Genomic DNA, 20013 nt, shown 5'->3' with positions numbered 1-20013 from the left:
TGTTCATACCTTACACAAAATGAAGATTTTTTTGTCGAGAGTGGGAGAAGGTCTTCTAATTTCCAGAAAACTAAACGCTATATATTTTGAAGGTAGAGCCCAAAGTTTAGTAGTTACTGAGTCCTTAAGCTTCAGATGGAGCGACATGTATCATTGATGATACCCTAAAGCAAGTTATAGAGAAAGAAAATTTGAAGGAAAAAAAAGAAAGTAAAAGAAGAGTATTTCGAGATGTTATAACTGTGCAATTAAGGTGATGATTTGAGTTAGTTCTTGGGATAAGGCATTCTCCAGAATCCTACTATTAGACCAAAGTGTGTCAAAAATCAGCATGTGACGTCATAAAAACGAGGAATTATCCAACTCTTTTTTTAGGGATTTTCTTTCCCACTTCTTCTCTCATCTCCCTCATTTTTATGACGTCACATGTTGATTTCTGACACACTTTAGTCTTTGTCGCATTTTTTCGAACCCGACACCTCGCTAACAGAGAGCAATTACACAACCATAATTACGATGATGCCGCTCATTTACGCTATGATAAAGTTTTAGCTACTTTTGTAGGAACACTTAAATTTACATATTTAAGAGAACTACAAATAATATTTTACTATTTTACTGATAAGTTTGACACCAATAAAAAAATTAAGAAATTGTTTTGAATGAAATTGAATAGAATTATGAAGTTCTGTAAAAAGCCTAATATTGTTGTAGAACTACAAATAATATTTTACTGATAAGTTTGACACCAATAAAAAATTAAGAAATTGTTTTGAATGAAATTGAATAGAATTATGAAGTTCTGTTAAAAGCCATTGTTGTAGAACAAATTAGTTCCTATTATTTTTAATCTTAAGCAAATATGAAGAGCCTTTTGTGAAATACTATTTCATGAAAATTGAATCGAGCAGAAGGGGATGCAAACCCTGTGCACACAACAGCATGATATAAGGGAAGAATATTTAAATCAATACCTACTTAAATAAATGTCCTATCTATTTCAAAATTAGTATAGTGATTCCTGTAATGTTGTTATTGAACCCCAACAAATTTACTTATAATTTTGTCTCGACTTATACATTAATATTCTGCTTATTCAGTTCTGATACTATAAGTGTTAATTTGTGTTTGTCCTACCGTTTCAGATGTTTGCTTTTATAAATGTTATCCTTGTTTATCTTTTATCTTTTCTGTGCAAGTACATATATTTACTTAAATAAACTTTTAGATATTAATCAGTTTAAAAGTGAAAATAAAATTGCCAGTAAAAATGAAATTTATGCCGAAATTGTTTTGTTTTTTTGTTTTAAAGTTGTTTTAATACTGAAAATATCTGGAAAACTAATGAAGCTACTTACAGTTTAGTTAAATTACAACAGATAAGCATATGCAGGTATTTGAAAACAGACTGAATAATTTAAAATTGGTGATTTCTATGTTTATAATTCATTGCAATAGGACATTTGAGCTTCCTTAAACATTATATTTTTAGTAGCAAAGCTACTACATAACTATATTAATCTATATGTGTGTCCTACAAGGAAACTGTGATTTATCAGCTGTTATCACAGAAATACTTTTTGGTAAAGATTCCTTTGACCAATGAACCTGAAACACTTGGTCCAACAGTGTAAAATGCTGCACTTCATGTAAATTTTTTTTCATGTTAAATAATAAATTTAGCCTTTATTGTATGGCCTTTGTCTGGTGGTACTTTTTTTTGTAGACGCATAAGGAATTATCCAATTTGATAAAAACCAGCTGCCGTTTCCAGCCGACTGCTTTGGCTGGACGCTGTCAACTGTCACCGCCGAAATCAAATTTCTGAGAATTCTTATATAAAAATTATGTAAAAATAAAAAAATGTTCTAGCTTCAAAAATTATGAATATCAGCCGTTTAAAAAACAAAGTTTGTTAAATAAAAGGGTGAATGAAGCTAAATATGACTTTGACTGACTTATGGTCGAAAATTCTATGTCGGAAATTTTCATTAAACAGGGGACATGCACAAATGTTTTTCTTTTAAGGTTGAAATGTCTTTATCGGCAAAAAGTATTAAAACTCTGTTGATAAGTTAGTACCTTTTATCTTTAGAGTCTACTTTTTACTTAGTACATGAATTGCATAAAACAGGTCTATCAAATGCATTTTTTAAAGATAGAAATAAAGTTGGTCCTAATTAGTAAACAGTAAAAAAGTTACAAGGACATAAAATTGTTTTACTCTATTACATCCCTATCTTCTATCTTATTTTCAACAGAGAAAATTTTTAATAAAGATTTAGTATTATTAGTACATCAAGATGTATCCTTATACTAAAGTAACAGGATGTTTGTGTCTGTACCGAAGGATCACGCTAACCGCTGAACCGATCGGGTTCTTCTTAACATAGTAGATTCTCATAAGTCCCGCGGAAAGGTTTATAACTATTTTGGGGGAGGGTACCACCACCCTCCTAAGAGAAATGACAAAAAAATCTAAATTTTTAAAAAATATTTGGGAGACTTCAAAGTAACATAAGGAATATCGTAATATAAAGAATTATCGTAGAGACTTTATCAAACAAAAATTTTAAAGTACCACTAGAGGCCTCTAGGGGCTTAGCCGCTAGTATCCTTTTATAAAAGTAACATATCATGATGTCTATTTGTCTTGTGTATGTACTGAAGGATCTTGCTAATCAATGACCAAATATGATTCACAGTGTAGCTACTTACAGGCTTATAGGTCTATAACTAATATACGGGTGGGGTCCACCACTCTCCCAGTATAAATCACCTCAGTAAGAAAAATGACCCCACCAAAATAAAAAAAAATTTAGGGAGGTCATAGATACCTTTAGGGGCAGTACCGCTAGTAGTATTGTACAGTATATTTCAAATCTAATTGGTTGGATTATTAGAAATATAACAATCACAGATTCTGAAGCTCGTCGAGCTGTTTTTTAGGGGGGAAGGGGTGGTGGGGCGGCTTCCGACTCCTAGAGCAACATCAAAATCCAAAAAACCTAGAATCCAATAATTATACACGAAATTAACAGTTCCATAGTTTACAGTTAGTGGTTGTAACGTTTGGACACTAAGCTTTAAAAAGCTTTTTATAAAGTTTAGTTTACATAAGTTATCATTATGTAAATGTTTTCCATTTTAAGCCATTACTGTTTACCTTTCTTTAACATACTATATATTCAATATTTTTTATTTATGAAACAGGGAATTTCTTCTTTTGCAGTTTTGGTGATATTTTCACGTGGTTTTTACGATGGCTTTTTAACGGTGACGTTGTTATGATAACGTTTTTGAGTACAATACAAAAGTGTGCCAAATCATCTTTTTAAGATCAAGCTTATACTAGAATATCTCTTTCATTGTCTCTAAATTCTTTAACATTCTCAGGGAAGAAGGGAACATTAAGCTGTTTATTACACTAGTTCCTAAAATTTTATAATAAAGTTTCTCGTATTCATTCGAATCCGGTAGATAGGAACCGGTTCTCATCCATACGAAAAAACAATGTCTAGCATCGTATTATATCCAGCTTTCTACGAATATAAAAATGTACAACCATATGATTGAAACCAGTTTTTTTAGCCCGTGCCTTCGGCACCTCGGGGCTAAAAAACTGGTTTTAATCTTATAATTGTACATTCTATATCTGCGGAAAGCTGTTTATAATACGATGCTAGAAATAACTATTCTTGTTCGTTGGCTTAACAACTTCTTTTATGTTTTTATTCACTAAGCAGAGTGTCCAAACGTTTCATCTACTATTTGTAATCTACAGAAGGGATATTTTATCATATTTATATTATTGGAGATGTACGTCAATTTATCAGCCATTGCCTTATCCCTTTAGATCCCTGGTTCAATTTTCTTGATTTTTGAGTCAAAATATTGTGACCTGATCTCAGGAATAAAGAGATGAAAACTTTTTTATAAATCTTTTTCAAATTCTTGTTTGATAATTTTTTTCTGTCAAAACTATGGAGGGGATAGGGTAAGATTAGGATGTAGATAGTTTGTCCGTAAATGTTCCCTCCTCCCCATCCTCATGAAATATTTATTTTCCCTATCTTCAATACCATCTTATAGTGGAGTTAACTAAGAGATAACCTTATTTCATTTAAACATGCCAAAAAATGAAAATAAAAACACAAACAGATTTTGTTTGAACTTTAATGTATTTTGTAATGTTTTAGGTATGAGATAACTTTAAGTATGATTTGCATTTTCTTGCTAAAGTTTTACAATTGAAAAAAAAAATTTAATATGAAGGGTAACTTTTATCAACTTAACTAAAAAATTTTATTTCAGGCTTATATATGCATCCAATTTTGTATAAAACAGGTTTATATTTTTTATTCTTTAAATAAACTATCTATAATACAAAGTAGAACGATGTCTCTCTGTCTATCTGAAGCTTAAGATCACAGTAACCACTGAACCGATTGAGCTCTATTCTTCAAGGAATATAACTACTGGTCCTATGATGGATTAAAGCTATTTTCTTGGGGGATGAGACAGCCCCCCCCACCCCAAAAAAAAATGAAAAATACCCACTTGCAAAACTAAAATTTAAAAAGGGGATATAATAACCCCACCCCCACCCCCCTCCCCAAAAAAAATAGGATAGGGGCGATATCGCTAATTTTATATAACCTGCGTTATTTCCCCTTAACCATGAACAGTCGAGCCCCTTGCTGCACCTTAATCGGTCACAGTTCCTATTAGAGCTAGAAGGCTAAACTAAGTCCCCTGTTTAATAATGAATTTTCGACCTAAAGTAAGTCAAAGTCAATTTTCGCTTCCTTCACCCTTTTATTTAACAACCTTTGTTTTTAGGTCCTGTTTTACCTGCTTAGGTTTAAAATTTGAAGTATCTAAGTCAAAAATTGCGGCCACAGTAGCCTTTTAAAGATTTCTGGAGACCTGGAGGATCAGGACCTGCAGGATCATAACTGGAATCTAAAATTGACTTGAACACCTGTATTTAATATGAGGATGTACTACTAAAGGATATTTTAGTATTTTTGTAAGATAAAATGCTTTCTTTAAGTCAAAAAAAATATTTTTGCTCTTTACCTGGATGACCCTGCTAGGTTTGCTGGCATCCTGTGCCTGCCAGGATGGGGATATTCAAAAAATTCCAACTCTAAGTTATGTGTCATACCCATACTTAAAAAGTCATGCAGTTTGGGCTCTTATCTTTTTAACACACAGAAAATGAGATGGAAAAACCCGGAGGGAGGGGGCGTTCAACGCCCCCCACCCCGATCGTTTAGGGTTAATAAAAGTGTGATTTGTCTAAATAGAGTATAGTAATATATAGTCAAAGTTATGCAGATTTTTTACCACATGATGCATTTAATATTTAGTATTTCGGAGTGGTTTAATCAAGAATATTCCAATATTTTGGGGATGCAAATTATTTGCATTTAATAGTTAGTATTTCGGAGTTATTTAATCAAGAATATTCCAATATTTTGGGGGTGCAAATTATTTGCATTTAATATTTAGTATTTCGGAGTGGTTTAATCAAGAATATTCCAATATTTTGGTGGTGCAAATTATTTGCACTTAATCCAGCCGTGCGCATAGAATTAAGTAAAAAGGACGTCCATTCCCATTTCAATAATTCAATCGGAAATTCCAAAGGCTTCCCCAAAACATTTTGCTCTGTGAGTCAAGGTTCAAACCTAATAAAAATAGCAAATCTCCTCTACAATTCACTTTGTCAGTCAGTCCGTAACGCTATTGGGGAAATATGAATTTATCGACTGCTATTGACCGCTATTGAGTTTTGCTTCTTATTTTCTTTGAAAGGAAAACTTAACGTCTGCTTTATGATTGCTTTGATAGTTTGTCCATTTCATGATTTTTTTGTGCTTCGCTATTTATGGAAAATGTCATTTTTAGTAGCAAGGCTACTCTAGAATTGAATGTCTGTCCGTCCATTACGCTATGTTGAAATTAGGATTTATTCAGCTGCTATGCAAATAAGATGCTTTAAAAAGCCTTCCTTTACTTTCCTCAAATATTTGGTTGGATAGAAAATATTAGCATTACCAAATATGATAATAAATAAAAATTGTACGAACAGGATAATGCTTTTAATTATTTTGTTTGGAAAAAAAAGAATTCAATAGGCCTTTTCTTGCCAAAACATGGTAGGAATGTTCATGTATCCTATTAGCTGATTTAGAGAGTGTGTCTCTATAGAATGTGCCTTACCAAGACCCTGATTAACTTCTCCGTCCACATACTGATGAATGAAAACCTCCCAAACAAGTATCATCCAGTTTTTTTCCATGATAATTTTCCACTAAATAGTAGAACTGTATTAGATTCGTGTACTATACATGATAGGCCTGCTTATAACCATACCCTCCATAGACTAGTCATAAATATGCTCTGATAAGCATTTATAGAAATATTTTTTTTTTCATGCTTATAAGCTGTTTTTTTTTTATAAATTTTTGTTAAAAAATATCATAAGAAAAAATTTATATTCATGGTAGAAGAGAAAAAAAGGTCACAATGTTTTGACAACTTTGTTTGTTTAAAGCTAGATTCAAATTAGACTGGAAGTTTTTTTTAATACAAATTTTATTCATTAATATTTATAAATTTTTTTAAAATGGAAATGAAATGATTATAAGTATTATCTTAATTTTAAAGATTTAATCAATAAATTATAATCTTAAGTTTACCAAACAATCAATTGATTTAAGAAATGAGGACACCTTATTTTAATGGGGTGCCAGATCTTATTTTGGTTTGGGTATCTGGTATCTGATAAAGTTGTATTGATGACAAGGCGTAGGACCCACTCACTCAGTTTGTTAAAGATTGTCACAACGTTGAGTAAAGATTAATATAATACACATGGCTTTAGATTTTGTCGCAGGGTGTGTGGGAGGTAATAATTGTGATAATTAAATTAATATAAAGTTAATTATAAAATATATTTTAATAAACAATTTCCAAATTTTTGTAGCGAAGCTACTATACAATTACAAATGTCCGTCTATAAATCCATTCATCTGTAAGGAACATAAATTAGTACGGGAAAATCTTAACGGCTATTTAGATTCCCTTTACCAATGAGCATCTAGTATACATTATATGGTCTGTCTGTCCGTTGTTTATACTAGAAAAGACATTAGTATCAGATCTCATAAAGGGTGTGCAAAAAAAATGCGGACTTTTTTAAAATTGAAAATGCACGGCTTGTGTTAATAGTGTCAATTTACAATAGTATTAATAATATTTTTTTCTTACTTGCTTTTCTTTCTTTTTTTAACACTAGAAATCTGCTCTAGATTTCGCTTTCTCATTTTGTTTTAATTAATATCCTATTTATTACTTATGGAAGTTTTCATTCTTGATACCGATTTTATACTGTATAGCACAATAAAGGGGAGGGATTAATTATAGGACAAGCTCACATTTAAAACTATATATAAAGTAGTAGGTTTTTGATCTGTATCTTCAATAAGATTTTAATAAATACTGAACTAATTAGGTCCATGGATCCCTGGATGGTTTAGACTATTTTTTTGCTTTAAGTCAAAGAATGCCTTTATACTATTTTTCTATCCCTTCTTACTTATTTGGGTACAGATCTCCTAGACGCTAGGGGCACAACCCCTAGTACAATTATATTGCTTTTAATATTTTTATGACTTGAAGGAAATGTTTAAAAAAAAAAAATTAAACTTTTTTACTAAGGTGCTGCCGGTGTTTTGGTTGGGTATCCTTTGGACACAGTAAAAGTAAAGATTCAAACACAAGATCCTTCCATGGGATTGAAATACAAAGGAACTTTTGACTGCCTCGCACAATTAATCAAACAAGATGGGGTGAGTGAATTTTTAATTTATGCCTTATCTATTTATAAAGGAAATACATTTTATATTTTATTACAAAAAAATATTTTTTATGGTTTTTAACTTAGTGTGATGAACACAATTTATTTAAACATTATGCAGAGATCTAAAGGAATAAGACAATAGCCGATAAATTGAAGTACATCACCAATGATGATACACAAAATTACTCCTTCGGTAGATTACAATTAGTGGTTGAAACGTTTGGACACTCAATTTGATGAATCAACTAATCAAAATTAAATAAAAGTCTCAAACGTTGTTGGGCCAACGGATAAGAAAACGTTAAAAAAAAATTTTGGGGACTAGTGTAATAAACAGCCGATTGTCCATTCCATCTCTGAAAATTATGACATGTTACTGGAATTTTTTTAAAAATATTAAAATGTATCAGGTGAAAAGTTTGTACCGTGGAATGAGCTCCCCCCTGTGTGGCGTGGCCGCTATAAATGCCATAACTTTCGGAGTCTATGGAAATGCTCTGAGATGTTTTGATGATCCAGATTCTATTGGCGCCATAACTCTGGCAGGATCTACTGCGGGTCTTATTCAGGTAGAATTTATTTTTGATAAGATCCAAGCATAAAGGGACACTTACCAACATTTATTTAATTGTTAACTTTTTCATAGCTCGGCATTTTAATTTTTCGAAAAGATGGATTGGAAGACGAAAAAAATCCCTCAATGACGTCATAAAAATGAGGGATGAGGAGAGGAGGAGTTGGAAAGAAAACCCCTAAAAAATAGATGGATAATCCCTCGTTTTTATGACGTAACATGCTGATTTTTTGAGGGATTCTCTTCGTCTTCATGGATTGCCATATCTTGGTTCCTGTTTAGATGCTCAGCTAATTTTCTGAAATGTAACATGTTGATTCCCCTGGTGCTTACAGGCAGCGGATGCACGGCTGTTGAAACCTGGTTTTTCTATTCTGACAAAAATTGCCTTTCGAACTTATATTGTAGAAAATAATAAACAAATATCTGAACAAAACCTAAAAAAAGATCTATTTTCAAATGAACCAATGCTGTTAAGTGCCCCTTTATTTGGTGATGGATGGGATGGTGCGTTTTATTTTGATGATAAATTATATTTTTTTTGAATTTGAAAGTTATTTTAAACTGTGCTTTTGTAGGTTTAATATAACCAGTACTTTGCTGTAAAAAAAGATTTTTATAGCAATTAAGAAAACTTTACAGATTGACTGGTCTTAAATTTACAAAAAGCTCCGTAATCTTTAAAAGCCTGTTAAAAAAGCAAAATAAAATTCTTAATTACAATTTGTATAATTATTTAGCACCATCCCAGGTTTATTGATGTTTGCAGCTATGTAGGATTATCCGCCATCAGGACAACTGGCAATGTATCTGTCTATTATAATAAGTAATTGGATCAGGAACATTTTACATATTAATTATTCAAGGTGAACATGGAATTGCACCCAAACGAGAAAACACCTATTCATGGCTTTGAAATCAGGTGCTTAGGTTAGGTTAAGTTAGGTTTGTTATTGGATAGAATCTCGCCTGGGTACAATTCTGATGGAACTAATTAATTAATGGACCTGAAGTATAAAAGTTCAGCCTAACCCTAAAAGATTTACTTGCTTCAGGGCTGTCTCCAGATGATGAAGTTCAAGCAATCCAATTTTAACCGCCTGCGGTTCCTTGGATCTTGCAATATAAGCGGATCCAGGTAGAACGGGGTATGAGTACAATACATTTTATTTTTCATTTTATTTATGGTACTCGGAAGGAATAATTTTTATCAGGGCTCAGCAGCCGCGACTGAGCCTCAAATTCAAACTCTAAAAAGCCTTGAATTTTTTTTGATTGCTTTAGACTTTATGACTTCCAGCTGAATCGCAATAGGTTGATTTCCCTGAGGCTTACAGGCGGTTTCTGAGCCTTAAATTTTATCACCCAATTGAAATAATCATTAGTTACATAAAGAATTGTCCAAATTTGCAATAAAATTCCTTCTTAGCACCAAAATTAATAAGCAAAGCATGAATTTATGTTTCAACAAAAAAATATTTTGCATGAATTTCTAAATTTGAGTTCAAAATTATTTCGCTAGGTGACTTTAGAGCACTGTGAGCGATGATGTCCTCATTCTATTAGCGTTAAATGGCGACACGCCATTGTGAACGCCTACAGGGAATAAAACAACATATTATTACAATACACAATACTGTAATTATAATTACCTATGATTGTGGTACAGACAATATCATACAAAAATCTATAATTTTTAACCAATTTATTTTTTATGTTTATTGTCTTTTAGTTAAAGTAAGTTTAAATATAAGAGTTGTTTTCAAATCATTAAATTATAATGTGCTATGGCAAAGACATCCAAGGGGATGGGGTGACGTAAAGGGGGGTTTACCCCCCTTAATATCCTTAATATTTATAAATACATTAGATTGTCTTTTGAACTTTGAAACCCCTCATTTTACCCACCTCAAAAAAAGCTTGGACGTCCTTGTGCAATAGTATTGGCCAGTTAAAAAATACAAAAAAGCTTACTATAACTAACCCACAATCACTTTAAAATATTGATAATTAATTTAGATTTTTTAGACCTTTGTTGTTTCCCCCATGGAATTGATCAAGACTCAGATGCAAGTTACAGAACACTCTACAATAGGTTCAACCCTGAGCAAAATCTATCAAGCCGGAGGTTTAAGGGGAGCTCTGAGAGGCATGCCTATCACATTCACAAGAGAAATTCCAGCTTTTGGAATTTACTTTGGATCATATGAGATTATGATTAGGTAATATTTATATTTATTTTAAATGTAAAGTTAGCTAAACCTAAAATATCAAACAAAAATAAATACAACAAAATAATATAAAAGTCCTCAAGGGGGCTTGGATTGAGTAAACCCCTTAATTTTTTTCTAGGGACAATTTATTTTTTGAAGGTTTTGGTCCCTTCCCCAAAACACTTATAAACCTTCCCTGGAACTATGAAGGAGAATCATATCAGTTCAGCTCTTTAGCAAGATCTTTCAGTATACACAGATAGACATCCTGTTACTTTTAAATAAGAAATTAGGTATGTGAAGGCTAAAATAAGACATTCCCAATACTAAAACAGTTTGCCGTCAAAGAAAAAAGGTAAAAAATAACAATAACAATTTTTAGAGAGTTTGGGGAGTCAACAATTACTATTCTGACTGCTGGAGGCGTGGCAGGTATTGCCAGCTGGCTCTTCACATATCCTCAGGTAATCATCATTAACAATCCCAATTTAACCCTTTTCTAGAAGGAGGAGAGGAGGCTTTCAAATAATAACATTTACTTGGATTTTGAATGCACCCTGTTGCTGCTAGGATTCGTGGATACAAAAATATTGTTAAAGAAAAGTTGCAAATGCATATTTGTGCCATTTGAAAAGTCGGAAAAAATTTGTAACTGTATCATTCTCACAATTAAAATGAGAGTCCAAAACCTTATGTGGGGGGCCTTAGGTTACCCCACCATCGCATGGAATAAAGTCAAGATATCTACAAACAAGTTTCAAATATTTTAAAGTTACAAATAAGCTTAATTTGGCGGCAATCAGTGGCGCTAAAAAAGCTAAATAGAACCAAGAACAATTATGTCATGTAATAGCTAAGTTTTATGAAAATAAATAAATTTGAGCGACAAGAAGATTAATTTACTACACACAAGAACAAATATATTCACAACCTTTGTTTTATGTTTAATATCAAGACCTTATTATTTTTTATAGTTTAAACTTGGCGGCATTATTAGCGCTAAATATAAAAACATTAGAAATAATTAAATCAATCAATATATTATTACTTGGATGTTACATCACATTTTTATATACTCTGATAAGGTGTTGCTCGCAGCTGGCTAAAATAATGATACAATCCCCCCCCCCCCCTTCATTCCTACTGGATAAACTAACTGTTCAAGAGTTAACGTCCATATTAGCAAGATAAATGTTAAAGACAAATTTTCCACGTATATTCTATATCCATTCTTAAATTATTTGTTTAGGATGTAATCAAGTCAAGATTACAAGCTGATGGATTTGGAGCTGATAGAGTTTACAGAAACTCCTATGATTGCCTGAAGGTTTTACTTTATTTTATCTTTTCTTAATCGATCAATTTTAGGATTTACATAACCTCACCCTTCCCACACTAAAAAAACTTTGAAAACAACAAACATGAAAAGTGCCTTTACGGATATAACAGCCGTTTATTTTGGAAATCTTTTCTTGTCCATTCGAAAAATAAGGTAACGGCCAAGGTTCTATAATATGACTTGTATTTCAACAGTAACAAGAATTATGTAGAAGCTTTTTATAGTGTCTATAAAAAATGACGTCATATTGGCCTACCATTGGTCAATTAATATACATACTGGACTGCCATTGGTAATTTAGTCTGTGTTTTGGCCTATCATTGGTCATTTGTATTTTATGACGTCATTTTGTATAGGCTATAGGCACCATAAAGTGGTTCATGATGTAATCTAGACAACTCATAATACCCAAACCTGTTTTACAAATAGATAAACCTTTATAAACATATCATATGGATCAAAATCTTATTATTAAGTAGACCTATTTGACAAAAAACTTATTTTTGATTCTACCTTTAACAGTATTCATAAATTTATTAAGAAGCTCTTTATAGTGCCTAAACAAAAATTACGTCATACATTACAAATGACCAATGATAGGCCAATACACAGACTAAATTACCAATGACGGGACAGTTTACAATTTTATTGACCAATTGTAGGCCAGTTGACTCCATCTTTTAAAAGCACTATATAAAGCTTCATATATTAAGAATAATTTCAATTTATTGTTATTTTTTTTTGTAGAAAAGTGTGTCGAAAGAGGGTTATGCTTGCCTAACCCGTGGCCTGGGCTCCTCTGTGATTCGTGCCTTCCCAGTGAATGCGGCTACTTTCTATGTTTACACATTTGTCATGAAGTATTTTGGAGATATGGATTCAATAAAGCAAGAAATGTCTGCAATGAAAGATTCAATAAAGGTAAAAAATACTTTTTGAGTTAAAATTTTATTTTTCAATTTTATATCGTCCTATGTATTTCTAACTATCTCTAATGTGAAATAATATGGTTCTCCTTTACAGTGTAGCTTAACAAAGGTACTAGGAAGGTTTTAAAACTATTTTGGGGTATTACATTGCCACTCTCTCCCAAAAGAAATCTCCCTTAGAAATAATCATCCACGCCCTCAAAGTTTTTTTCTTCACTTTTTTTAAAAACCAAAATTGAAAATAGTGGAATTGATCGACATCCCTTCCTATTACCTAAAGTGCACCTAGAGGCCTCTAGTAATAATATAACTCCCTAGGAGAAAGTGTCAGTATCAGATACAAGCCAATGGTGCCAGGTGCCACCAAATGCCACAACAATTTCCACAGATATGCCAAACATAATTGTTGTAAACAGAACTACCAGACCAGACCAGGTACACACTTTATTTCATACCAGCGGACACGCCCCTGGAGACATCTAGTAGGGGCACTTGATTTGATTGGGGTGGAGGGGAAGTTAATTTTAGTTTTAACAGAAAAAAATACATCAAAGTTTGGGGAGGGGATATTTTTCTTCGGAGGTTTATCGTATCCTCCCCAAAATAAAATCCACCAATTTAATGTTATCTATATGTACGTTAGATTATTAAGAATATGGCACTTTTAGGTGCTTCTTTGAACCTATTTTGTGCCACTAGTCATGTGTGTCCATAGTTTTTATGCTCACAATAAGGATAACTTTCTTGTTATTCAGGGGCATTTATGATTACTCAGGTTTTCAGCTAAGAATATTTAAAAATACAATAAAACTTATTAACGTTCTTCTATTTCATTGATTTTTTTTCCGTCATTATTAAAACAATAAATTTAACATTTACTTTAAATTTCACAACAACGAAAGGTTTAAGATTGGGTTTATGTGTAAGAAAAGTATCATGACTTGATTTCTAATGAACAATTTAGAGTAGGATGGAAAATTAAAATGTCTGCACGTAATTTACATACATAACAATAAAACACTTTAAATAGATCAACTGATAGACTTGAAAATAAACCTGTAACATAAAAAAAAACGTTAATTATTTGTTAGATTGACAGAGCAATTATAAAATTTCACAAGCGAAGGTTATAAAAGAAAATGCCTTAACACTCTAGGATCTAAAAGGATAAGACATGTCCGATAAATTAATCAACATCTCCAAAATTACCCCCTCTGTAGATTACAGTTAGTAGTTGAAACGTTTGGACTCTAAACTAAATGAACCAACAAATCAATTAAAATTCAATAAAAGCCTCTAAGGTTATTATAAAACTTTGGAGACTAGTGTAATAAACAAGTCAATGTCTCCTGCCTCCCTGATTTCATGTTTTTCAATTAATAAGTTCACCCTAAAATATTTATCTTTATATTTTTCTGTATTTCTAGCTGATGAATGGAAAAGATAAACCATAGCGTGGGTTTCTAAACCTGTATTAAATTTACATATCTTATTTTGACAAAAAGAAATATCATAAAATAGTCAAATTTATGGCTTTTCTATGTTTTGTCAACATTTTTACTGTTTGGTTAATTAAGATTCAAATTTTTATGATTTAAATCAGGGATCTGAAGGGATAAGACAATGACTCTGTAGATTACAATTAGTGGTTGAAACATTTGGATTCTACACTTAATAAACTAACCAATCAAAATTCAATAAAAGCCAATGAATAAGAAAACGTTATTATAAAACTTTGGAGACTAGTGTAATTAAAAGCACAAGTTCTTTTACCAGTTTTCGGACAGTTTTTCTATAGCTTAGAGTTGTCCATCCGTTTGTCCTTTATTTAAGATCATGTACTTTTACAATCTATAGTACGTAATTCTAACTCGAACAATGGGTCATCCAAATAATCTAGATACTAGGGTTGCATCCGCGCATGCCCCTCCCCTTTTCATCATATATAAAATCTTATTTTTAACGAGGATGACAACATCCATAAAACCAATGCTCTACAATAAATAGAAAGGACAAACGAACATTAACACTTTTAGAGTGCCAGAACTTAATAACTAATACATACACACCAAAACACGCTTCCAGTATAGATGTATTCTATAATTTAAAGCTAATTAGAATTATTCTTGCGGATTTTTAAGTTATGATTCTATTTTTTTAGTGGAGAATCTATCCCGAGCAGATGTTATATGCCTGTAATATAAAACCAGTGGACACAACATTAAACTGCCTTCATTCCAGGTGATTTTTCAGCTTTTTATCAACACTTTTACAGCTTTTTTGCGTTCTTTGTTTTGTCTATGTTATAAATAAAACAGGATATAGGAAAGAAACGTAAAAATTAAAAATACGCACTATGCAAGGGGAATGGATATAGAATATCAGTGGATATTATGACAAGGGAAAAGTTGTTGTCAGTTTAGCTTGCTAATATGAACCTTATTTATTGGTCAGTTCGTTCATCCAGTAGAAGGAAAGTTAATGTGGTAAAGTAGGTGTAAAGGGGAAATCGTTATTTTAGCCCGCAGCGTGTTTCACTTTATTAGGAACATTAAATTCTGGTGTAAGATCCAATTAATACTAGATCCATTGCAAGGAGAGGGGACACTTAATTAATGCCAAGGCATAATACTGCGTGGGTCGGCGCCCTGATAACAGATCTATGTCTGTGATAGTTCCAAACTATAAATATGGAACCACCAAATATTTGGGAAAGTGTACTATGCGCAGGAAGTCAGGGAGGGGGACAATGAAAGAAAAAAAATGTTGCCTTCTTGTGTGTACCTTTATATGCGTATAAGGGTGGGGGGGTGGTAAAGGGGGGTGTTTACTCCTCTTAAACTTTGAATCCCCTAATGTATCCCACTCACAAAGCTTGGGCGTCATAATAATCCAAGGACCAAAAGAAATGGTTTAAATGACTGTCTTTGTCCCTGAAAACCCGTACTTTAAAACAAGCAGGGATCTAGAGGGATAAGACAATTGTAATAAATTATTGATTTTCATCCATGAAGATACAAATAATTACCCTTTTTGTCGATTTCAATTAATGGTTGAAACATCTGGACACTCAACTTAAAGAACCAAGCAATCAAAATTTAATATAAGGTTCCAAAGTTGTTAATCAAATTTATAAGAAAATAATATAAAAAAGACTTTGATTAACAGCCCAATGTCCACTATCTCCTGAAAACAATTGATTGTCAACTGTGATATTTGTCTCAATGTTCTAATTCTAACTGTGTATATAACTGAATATTGATCCCTCTTTGTAGTATGCATTGTTTGTCCACTCCAGTATTTTTCCATAAAATATTCTTAACACCCAATGTGTGTATAAATTAGGCGCTAAGTATCTAAAACAATTAAGATAAGATTCTTGTTTTTAATTACATTCTCAGATGTACATAGCATACAGATTAAAAAAAAACAGCTCAATACCAGTTAAATTCTTTTTATTAGAGGCATAAGTGACTTTTAGATAAGAAGTCCTATAAAATTTGGTTGTGTCTTTAATTGCGAAAATGTATTGCATGAAAAAAACCTTCCCATTTTCCTAACTTTCAGTATTTAGTACCAATGCAATGGATGGGGGGGGGGGAGAAGGTGGGCCATAATAACGTTTTCTCATTCGTTAGCCTAACAACATTTATATAATTTTGATTGGTTGGTTCATAAGGTTGAGTGTTCTAATGTTTTAACAATTAATTGTAATCTAAAGAAGGGGTATATTGTGTATCATCATTGGGAATATAACTTAATTTTTTCGCCCATTGTCTTATCCCTTTAGATCCCAATTAATACCAATCTAATTATAAATTTGCTAAATAAACCACTTTACGGATTTGGCAATTTACGAAAGGGATGGAACACTGTCAAGGATCAATTTCATTTAGATGTAAAATCATTTAATGTAACAAGTTTTCTTGAGGTTTTAAAAACAAACGCTAAACAATAAAAATAAACTACAATAACAACTTTCCAACAAATTCCTCTGTTTGTTATTTTAACGTGACAAAATAATCCGGATCAAGTCAAGCTGAGTGTGCCAATGGCAACAAGTAAAACAGAGCGTGCCAATATTCCCCCTAGTCAAGTAGAGTATGCCAATATTCCCCCAAGTAAAACATAGTATGCCAATATTTCATCAAGTAAAGCATAGTATGCCAATAGTTTATCAAACAAAGCAGCATGACAAAAAAATATAAAAAATGAATTTAACATATTTTCCGATTTATTTTATAATAATTCAACCTACAAATTTACTACTTTATGTACGTAAAATAAATCAGTTGCGTCCCCAGTATCTAAGAGCTCTCTATTCCAAGAAGTAGAAAAGTTACGAAAATTAGCCTAAAACCATTAAAATTTCAAAACAAAAGATATCAATAATCGATGTTTTGCTATGGTTCTTCTTTCAATGAAGCTTTTTATTGGTCCTTTAAAATACCATGCTTTTGTTACAATAGTTTTTCTTTTTACAACTTAAATGTAAAGGAGATTTTCAGCTATCTCCTTCCCTCAAATGCCCCTAGAGACATCGAGGGGGGGGGGCGGGGTCGGAGCCGCTCGTATATATACATAAATTATTTCAAAATTTTAGAAAAAGCATATCCTGACAAATAAAGCAGAGTATGTCGATATTACGCCAAGTAAAGCAGAGTGTGCCAATATTCCCCCTAGTCAAGTTAGTCAAGTAGAGTATGCCAATATTCCCTCAAGTCAAGTAGCGTGTGCCAAAACAGGCTATTGGCATACTCAGCTTGACTTGATCCAATAATCCTATTGGATGGCAGCATTAAATGTTAAAGATTGATCAGTGACAGGATGTAAGGGGACATTAGGCTGTTTATTATACTAGTCCCCAAAGTTTTATTATTCGTTGGCTTAACAACTTTGGGAACTTTTATTAATTATTGTTGGTTGGTTGATTAAGTTGAGTGTTCAAAAATTTCAACTCCTAATTGTATTCTACAGAAGGGGTAGTTTTGTTTATCATCTGTAGGGATGGACATTAATTTATCGGCTATTACTAGATCCCTGAATTTATTACCGACAAAGTAACCAAAAGTAGGCTTCAGCTCTAAAACACAAAAGCATAATGGATTTATTATAAATTGGATGTTCCACCAAATTATCATCTACTCTAATAAGGTAAACTTGTACCGGACTAATATAACGATCACCCTATCCCCTTCCACTGGATTGATGAACTGACAAGGGAAATAGCAACCTAAATTTACGACAATTTTTCCCCTGTCATAATATCCATGTTTATTTTATATCCATTTAAAGCATGTGAATTGCAAAGGGTAGCAAAAATTCTTTTGTGTTAAAATAAATCAATGATTCCAATTATATTTCAGATCCAGTCAGAACAAATTCAACCAGTATACAGAGGACTCACTCACAGATATTCATTCAGTTATATCCATTACCAAAGAAACAAGGTAACGAGTTTAAATGTCGTCCTAGCAAAAAAAATATTTTGAACTTTTAAGACTTTTTAAAAAGAAATTAAAGATATCAGCTAAATATTTTATATAGAATCTTTTGACTCCGAATTTTTTATATACATTTCAACGTCTGGCTTTTTTGTACTTGATTTAAATTGATGTACATTTCCAATGATTACCCCTTCTTTAAATTTCAGTAAGCGGTTGGAATGTTGGGACATTCAACTTAATGAACCATCATAATAGTCCCCATTAAGTTGTTAGGCCAACAAAAAAGGAAACGTTATTATAAAATTCGGGGACTGTATAATGAACAGCTCATTGTCCCCTTCCTTCCTTGTAATTTTCCACCAATGAGACATCTAGAATCTATACTTTTTTGTGCTCAGCTTCAGCTAAATTACTATGAAACGAGCAGGCTAATATTTATTGTATATTTTGTAGATGTCAACCGGTGAAGTTGGACGACAGTCATGCCAATAAGATTAGAATGTCAGACTTTTTGTTACCTTCAAATCTTTTGTCATCAAGCAGGTACTTTTTTTTACTATTCTAGCAGCTGCGCCCCTAGCATCTAAAGGCTTTGTATTCAAAGTGACAATAAAAGATTAGAAAAATATCTAAAAACCATCCCAACACCCATATGAAGCTTTCTTAAAATGGAGTACCCAATCAGTTTAGTAATTATTAAGATTTTAAGCTACAGACAAAAAACCTTACTTCTTTATATAATTAGTTTCTAAGTGCTTAGCAACATATACATGGGTAAAAATCAGGGCTTGTCAGCCGTTTTGATGCTTTAAAAAATATTTTGAAAAGTTGGATTGCCATATTTGGGTCAGATTTCGACTTTTAGCTGATTTTTAAAATTGTAAAGGGTTTATTTCCCTGAGGCTTACAGGCGGCTAACGCGCGGCTGTCGAGCCCTGGTAAAAATAGTTGTTTTTCTTTATTAAAATTTTCATAAATTTAAATATTCTATGTTTATAAGCTACTCTAAACCACATATTATCAATCTATTTCATATGTTAATCACTCTTTTTATGTGCTGAAATATATCTCATTGAGTCCTTGCTCAAAATTGTCTTTTTTCTATCCAAAAATGATGATTCTTAGAAAATTTTAAATTGTTTTTCTCTGAATAACTAATTCTTTTTAGTAATATCTTTCATTCAAGTGTAATCATGTTAATTTTTTAAAAATATTTTCAGATTTGAGAAGATCTATGGATTTTACTACCTATTAGCGTAGTCTTGACTCTGCAAGCCAAAATTTATATATTTTATTATTAAAAGAAATATTGAATTATTACATTAATGATTTTGTATTTGTCGTTTCAAAGTTTTGTTGCGACCATCCTAATAATTTTTTAACTTGAAATTATTAAAATAGAATAAGCCATATATATATTTATAGACTTTTGCAATTTTGTTAACCTTCCCAAAATTATTAATGATAAAGTTTGATATTAATATTTTATTTTGTAAATTGTCAATGTTTGTTGAAATTGTGTAGACCTGATGTTGTAATGTACGAGCTTCATATTGTATAATTGTATTTGAAACATATAAACTTTCTTATGCATTATTTTCTTCTTTTATATTCTTAAATTATAAATATGGAAGTATA

General features: G+C 31.9%; 1 protein-coding gene across 1 annotated transcript; it reads left to right on the top strand.

Moving 5' to 3' along the window:
- The first annotated feature begins 6792 nt into the window (after positions 1-6792).
- LOC145328184 (mitochondrial basic amino acids transporter-like) lies at positions 6793-19971 on the top strand. Its single transcript, XM_080171773.1, has 12 exons — positions 6793-6919; positions 7732-7862; positions 8284-8442; positions 10476-10669; positions 11043-11124; positions 11910-11987; positions 12747-12920; positions 13247-13363; positions 15090-15169; positions 18295-18378; positions 18829-18918; positions 19596-19971. Exons 1-12 carry the CDS (start codon positions 6886-6888, stop codon positions 19633-19635), a joined length of 1263 nt encoding a protein of 420 aa, XP_080027899.1. The 5' UTR covers positions 6793-6885; the 3' UTR covers positions 19636-19971.
- Positions 19972-20013: the final 42 nt, after the last annotated feature.

This window comes from Acartia tonsa, chromosome 9, assembly GCF_053477335.1.
Source record: "Acartia tonsa isolate MP-2025a chromosome 9, ASM5347733v1, whole genome shotgun sequence".
NCBI lineage: Eukaryota > Metazoa > Arthropoda > Copepoda > Calanoida > Acartiidae > Acartia > Acartia tonsa.
Note: the sequence above shows the minus strand (reverse complement) of the source record. Positions and strands in the feature narration are given on the sequence as shown.